Genomic DNA, 7366 nt, shown 5'->3' on the forward strand with positions numbered 1-7366 from the left:
AATGACTTTCCCAGCTGCTTCTTTCCATTTTCCACCATCAACAACCATCTGGTATCTTATTAGCACCTCAATGCTCATTTAGTGTTCTCATTTAGGAGAAAAAAAGAAGTAAACACTCAAAATATTACACCTTTTAACGGACCGTCTTTGGAAGATTAATGCCTTTATAAACCGATAGATTGTCTCTCTCAGTCTCTCTTTAACCAACAGATCGGAATCGCAGAACTTTCTTCTGGGAAGTACAAGAGCTGCCATTTTGCCCCCCGTCCCCCCACCCCCGCTAAGATTGTGCTTTATCTCACAGGGAAAAATCTTTCACAGTCATATTTCCTCTGTGTTTATTGAAAGCACAAATCGTTACAAATAATTCTATTTCCTAATCCACTATTTTTTTTTCGGCTTCAGTCGGAATGTATACCAAAGCACTAAAGCTCTTGATCCCATTTAGGAACCGGTTTGGACAGCAAAGTTATACACTAGGGAACTGTGAGAAAACTTGTCCTTTTCATTTTCAAGAGCGTATTTTATAACGTAAGTGGAAGTCAGATCCATTTATGTTCGTAAAATGGGTACTACAGAACACGTCTGATTCATCACAATTGAAAAAAATAGCTTTAATTTTACTAGTCAAGAACCAGCTTCACTCAGCTTCTTAACTTTACGTGTATGAAAAGGGAAGCTCGCAGCTTGTTTTCGACAAAATAGTTACAAGAGTCATTAAAAGCTTGGATTTGGTATTTTAAGTTTCAGCTACCCAAAGGCAAAGAGACTTGACTTTTTAGAAAACAAATTATAAATGTTTGAATAGATTTGTAATATATGTATAAGATCTGCAGCAACAGAATACATACCTGAAGAGAGCTCATAATTTCATTTAGTTTATTAGACAAAAATATATGATTTAGACAAGTTTTGCTGACGCGCTATTTACAATCTGAAATCACTCTATATACAGAAAAAACACAAACACATGGGAAACATTTACCAAACAAATAATCCAAGAATGGTTAGAATAACACGATCTGAAATGGTACAATGAAGAAGGGGATCCATCTACAGATTTGTGTAATCGCTTTTATGGATTTGCACCACCTTATTGCAAAAAGAGATTGATGGGAGTCGTTTATATCGTTTCCTTTTTTTTTTTTTTTTCTGTCCTTAATACCAGTCTCTGTAATATTTTTTCACCAAACCATTTAATCAAGCGGAAGGGAGAGCTGTTAAAATTCTCGGTGTTCCCTCTTGCTGAGCCAAAGAGCTGCAGGGGGGAAGGGAGGAAGGAAAAAAAAAAAAGACGTAACAATCTTTCAGGAAAAAAAAAAAAAGAGAATCCTTTCCTATAATTGCCTGTCTATTGCTATAGCATCCTAGTATTAGTTAATTGCACAGAAATCATTGTCACTGGTGTAATTAACATAAGATCTTGGAAGTCTGTTAAGTTTCAGAAAAGTTACAGGCTGGCTACGTACAACTGCAATTTAGCCTAACTTTGAAAAGATTACAGCAACTTCCGTGTTGTTCTTGTTGTCTGTATGTATTATCATGGTGATGATTAGGTGTTATAATTAGTCTTTATTATTCAAACACTCTGTTTCACATAAGTAACATTCCTGCAGTGAAAACAAACAAACAAACTCACTTGTCACGGACAGGCTGGAAGGGCGATTTTAGCGGCTGAGGTGGGGATTCAGTTCTTGGTACATTTTCTCTTTCTAGAAGGAGACAGAAGGAAAAAAAAAAAAAAAAAAAAAAACAAAACAAACAGGAGAACCATTTTAGAATAACAACAATAAAAATCTGGAGAGTGTGCAGAGAACACACCTGCCTCTCACTCTCTTGCTCAGGCGTGTGTAGGTCTATATGTGTGTGTGTGTGTGTACAGAACTATTCCCTACTTTCAATATTTAAGGAGTATGCAAGCTTTTTTTGCCACGTTTTTGACTGTCATTGAAATGACGGGGAGATGAGGGTCAGGAAGGAGGGAAGGAAAGTAAAACCCAAAGAGTATGTTTCACAGCGCTATTCCTGCATTCTCATCTTATTTGATAGGCGTATAGGGTGAGAATGTAATAGCCCGCATGATATGGGCTTAATGCATGCAATCAACACGCTCCATGAAAAAAAACCCTCAACGCTAGGGTAAACTGTCTGTAACTCCGTTAAAAGCAATCAGTTACACCAGGGCTGAACCTGACAGCATTCCTCAAGGAGAAGTTCATGTGCGTGTGTTGGGGGTGGAGGGAGAGGTGGATGCCTGCTGCGTTCATTACCTATGTGTTTGGGACTGGTCCTCTCTGAAGGTTTTTCACTGCTTAGGGCTCCCAGGGTTGCTGTTAAAACAGAAGGTTGTTGTTGGGCCTGGAGGTGGTGATTGTGATGAGCAGCGTGGTGGTGGTTTACTCCCAAAAAGGACCTCACATTCAGCAGGGAACTCTGAGTGAGGAAAGCCCCATTTGTCCAGTTGTGAAATTTGCCGATCTGGCATGTGTAGAGTCCATGGCTAGGGAGAAAAGCAGGGTGCTGGATCTGTGGAGAAGTGTGGTTAACCTGGGGAGGAGGGGGCGGAGGGGGAGACGATTTCAGGGCACCATCGGGACTGGTTGCCGTCTCTGCCAAAGACCAAATCTTGGGTTTGCTGTGAGATGGCATCTGTAAATTGTTCTGGCCCCCGGGGCTGATGATTCGCGTGCTGTTGTCAGAGGCCTCCTTCACCATGGCCAGCGCGTCTTTGGGTTTCAGCCCTTCAGACCCCGACAGTGCCAAATCCTTCTCCTTTTCCAAGTGCTCCTCTTCGCTGCTTTGTCTCAGGAGCTCGGGCTTCTCCTCCTCTTCCTCGTTGCTCTGCTCCCCATCGTTCTCGTCGATTTTATCTATGTCTATGCTCTCCAGGTCGATTTCCTCGTCGTCTTCGTTCTTCTCGGGGTCCCCCTCATTGTCACTCCCGAAGAGGTTTGCATCTTCTTGGTCCTTACTCCTGGAGCCCCAGGTCACCTTGTTCTCCTTCTTGAGCCGCCGGCGGGCGTTGGCGAACCAGGTGGAGACCTGGGTGAGGGTCATCTTGGTGATGATGGCCAGCATGATCTTCTCGCCCTTGGTGGGGTAGGGGTTCTTGCGGTGCTCGTTGAGCCAGGCCTTCAGCGTGCTGGTGCTCTCCCGGGTGGCGTTTTTGGGCCGCCCCGGGTCCCCGTACTGGAACTGTCCGTAGGGATAATAGCCGGGGGCAGTGTGGGCAGCAAAGGTAGCAGGGTGGACACCCGGATTATCTTTCAGCTCGTACTGGGAGCCCTGCAACACATTCAGACAAGCGGAGAGGAAAAAGCACATCAATTATCTCGTTAGCGTCTCTAACAGACCTGAATAGGGAGCCGCAATACGCCTTTGAGCGGTGCAAAGGGTCTTCACAGGCAAAATTCGGCCCTCCCCGCTCCAGGCTCTTCACGTTCAGATCAGACAGAGGTATTCCCAGAAGATCCCCCCTTCTTGCTGGGAAAGGAAAAGAGAGGGGCTAAGCTGGGCTCTGCCAGGCATTATGCGTATTTTCTCCGCAAACCAAATCAAATCAAACGATGGAAATGCAGCAACTTCGCGTTCGCCTCGGCGAGACAATTTATTGTGCCCTCGCAATTATCAGGCAGAGAAAGCAGGTACTACACCACCGTTACAAACTAATGCCTGCGCACAACGCCGCATTTATCTGCGAAATATCCAGGAGGATATTACAAATGCATGCAGAGCATTCTTCTTTGGCCCCAGATCTGCCTTTAAAAGGAGTTGGCGTGAGACGAGGCTGGGGCGATGAATGCACAACTTCAGTACGAAGACACTTATAATGTAAGAGATTTTCCACACACAAGCCAACTCCCCCACCCACCACCACCACCACCCCCCCCCGGCCCCCAAATCGTACACTAAGATTCTGGTGTAAAACATTAACTTCTAACTGTTAGAAGAGCCTTTAAACTCTGGAGTGAAAACTGATCCACGCATTGTAGAATATGGGGATGCAGACACTTTATCTCATAAGTTTCACTTTGATCTGGGCAGGGCAAACACAAATTGTTTACAAGCGTTTAGAGACGGTGATTTATTTGCAATCAATATTCTTTTTATCATCAGTAGTAAAACACAGCAAGTCAAATTATCCCATCAGGTGTTTTGGTAAATAACATTTTATCTTTCTAGCAACCTCATTAGGCCTCATTATTACCGCAAATTGTCCAGATATTAGCTTAATATTTTAGCTCTTGATTTACAAATGCTCAGAATTTTAGAACTGATTTCAGAATATCACCGTCATGGTAAATCACTGTAGTAAAATATCAGGATACTTTGCGGGTAGGAAAGGGAACTGTTCCTAAACAGCTAACATTTAAAGCCGTTTTCTTTTTTTTCTTGCTTCTACTACAATCTCGGTTTTTTTCTAGTCCAGAAATACATTCTTAGTATCACTCTTGCGAAATTTGCGTCAGCCTTAAAAATGAGCCTCTTCAAAAGCGTCCGCGAAGAGACTAATCTAACTTTGTCAAACAGTTAAAAAGGAACCTGTATTTTAATTTCAGAGACAAAGCTTACACACAAAGAGAAGCCCGATGTAATTTTTGTAATGTGTTACAGAGTAGGCTTTCTGCACTCCCTTTATTCTGCTGTCTTTTGTTATTGTTGCTGAAATGATATTTTTTGTGTAATCTCTGTTGGGAATTCTTTTGAAGAAGCCACTTGTAAATCACTCATTGCTTCTGTCTCAACTTTTACTGCATTTCCAAAATCAAGGTTAAAAAAAGTAGGAAATGCATGCTGTTAAAAGTGCCTTCGTAGGGAATGTTTGCAGCACAAAATGACCTGTTTTCAGACGCTGCCCCTTGTTTAACAGCGTATCTACCTACTTGCCTACATATATGTATCAAAAACCCTCACAAGTTATGCCTTGCATGCACCCAGTTATAAATATTCACACTTTTATGTTTCGGGGGGGGGGGAGAGAAAAGAGGGACATTTAGAAATTAAGTGGAACCTGTGCGTATCGCCGCCGAGAAATGTGGAGATACTAGCAAGAAAAGCGTTTCAACGACACCAGAGATATAAAACAGTTAGTTAAAAAAAGGTGTTTCACTTCGTAACTGTTACGTTCCAAAGAAAAGGAAAAAAGGGATCCGAGGACAATCTGGGTGACGGCAGTTTGTTTTAGAGTTAAGGCCAATATGCCTTTCTGCTCCGATGCATATAATGGGATGTAGATGCCCTCCTTCGCTTGATGCAAATCCGACCTATGATACTCGCCATAATCAGAGTACGAAAAGTTCAGGGAACAGAACGGGCCATTTTTAAGGCTTAAGGAAAATGTCTTGAAATAAACGGGCGTACCAGCTACCGACACTGCACTTTGGCCTTTCGGACGGAACCTGTTTATAGCTCGGCGGCAAAGAAAAGGGCCAGGCGGAAAGAGGAGCGCGCTGGAAAGCCGACTGAAACAAGAGGACCGACAATATCACCCGTCAACAACAACACCACCAGCGACAAGGAAAAAAAAAAAAACCGAGCTGCTAGGGAAAGCCGACAACACGGAGGCAGGAGCCCTGCTCGGCCGAGAAGAAAAACTCGGAGGAGTTTTGCCCGGCTGGAGCGACGGGGCGGATGGGGGCTGCGCCTGCAGACGGAGCCCGCCGCCCCCCGGCCCCGGCCGCGGCCCCTCTCTCCCTCGCAGACCCGCCGCCGCACACGCTCCCCTCTCCGCGGCGGCCCCCGCGCCGGGCGGGCGCCGCCACCGCCACCGCCACCGCGGCCGCCCCGCCGCCCCCCGCGCTCGGCTCCGCGGCCTCCGCCCGCCCCTGCCCGCGGCTCCCCCTGCCTCCGCGCCTGGCGGCCGCGCTCCGCGGGCCCGGGGCGGGCGGGCGGGAGGCAGCGCGGTGCTCACTCACCATTTGGGAGAAGAGGCCGAGGTCGGCGGTGTAGGGCAGGAAGGCGCTGTAGCTGGGGGCGCTGTAGGGGCTGGCGTACATGCCCAGCACCGAGGTGACAGCGGCCGAGCCGCTGCCCAGCTCGGCGCCCGCGGGCCGGCCCGAGGCGGCGGCGGCGGCGGCGGCGGCTGCGGCGGCGGCGGCCAGCACCCCGGGCCGGTCGCTCCCGTACACTGCCTGGCTGGCGCTGAGATACTGCGGGTAGCCCAGCTGGGGGAAGGACATCTCCGGGGCGCGGGCACAGCGGCGGCGGCACTGGCGGCGGCGGCAGAAGCGGCAGAAATAAAAAATAAAAGGGGGTGGGGGGGAAGGAATTATACCCAAAAAAAAAAAAAAAAAAGGGGGAGGAGGGAGCCTGAACAGCCGGGGAGGGGAGCGGAACAAACCCGGGCTTCTCTGGATCTCTCTCTGTCTCTGTCTCTCTCTCTCTTTTTCCTTCCCCCCTCTCTCTTTACTGGAGTCAGGCAGGGCGAGAGAACAGAAATCGAGCCGATAATTTTCTTTTTTCGTTCTGATTTCTTTCTGTCAGAGATATATTGCAACCTAGGTATGGAGGAGGAGGAGTGTGGAAGGATTCAGTGGGGTGTCTTTCCTCAAATCTCGGCTCTTCTGTGCTCCTAAATCCCTTAGATGTGATCTGATCAACAATTGAGCTCCAACTGATGTGTCTGCCCTTAGGTCCTAGGCTGATCTTTCAGATACAATTTGAAGTTGATGTTTTGATTGGCACCCACTTGAGCTGCAAGCGCCGCCCCGCGCCCCCCCGCCCCCCCGCCGCAGCACGTGGTGCACAGCCCAGCCTGGGCCACTTTCCTCGGAGCCCGAGTGTGCGTGTGCGTGTGTGTGTGTGTGCGCGTGTCCGCGCAGCTGCTGTGCTGTGCTGTGTGTGTATTTAATGTTTAGCAATGGGCTCCTTTCAGAAAAGCCCCCACTGCTGTATGACAACCTGTCTACACGATTTTACAGCTGTCCAACATTGGGGTTTTGCTGTTTCGCAGCCTTAGTGTGTCCCCTTTTAACAAAAACAACTGTGTTGCTGGTTTTTTCCACCTTTAACATTGAGTCCCCCTTGTCGTCGTTGGACTCAGGAACAAACAAGAGTGGCCGGGAGAGGAAAAGGGGGCTTTGCAGCCAGGCGACTTGTAACAATTTACCACTAAAAAAAAAAAAAAAAAAAAAGAGGCATATAAATAAATAAATAAATAAATGCGGTCTATCTATCTATAGCAACCCACAAACGCCACACACACACGAACACACACACACACACACACACAACTTTGCTGAAAGTCAAAAGGCTCCTAGCAGTTCTTCCCAGAAGAATCTTTAGTTAAAAAAAGAAGACCCGCAGCCATCTCCCCCCCGCCGCCGCCCTTTCTCCTCCTCATGCCCTGCCGACCGATTGACACTCA

General features: G+C 47.4%; 1 protein-coding gene across 1 annotated transcript; it reads right to left on the reverse strand.

The window, feature by feature from the left end:
* Nucleotides 1-1200: 1200 nt before the first annotated feature.
* On the reverse strand, nt 1201-6179 carry IRX1 (iroquois homeobox 1). Its single transcript, XM_072851330.1, has 4 exons — nt 5916-6179; nt 2271-3285; nt 1640-1712; nt 1201-1258 (listed from the first exon to the last, which is right to left on the reverse strand). Exons 1-4 carry the CDS (start codon nt 6177-6179, stop codon nt 1201-1203), a joined length of 1410 nt encoding a protein of 469 aa, XP_072707431.1.
* Nucleotides 6180-7366: the final 1187 nt, after the last annotated feature.

The sequence above is a fragment of the Ciconia boyciana genome, chromosome 2 (genome assembly GCF_034638445.1).
Source record: "Ciconia boyciana chromosome 2, ASM3463844v1, whole genome shotgun sequence".
Lineage (NCBI taxonomy): Eukaryota > Metazoa > Chordata > Aves > Ciconiiformes > Ciconiidae > Ciconia > Ciconia boyciana.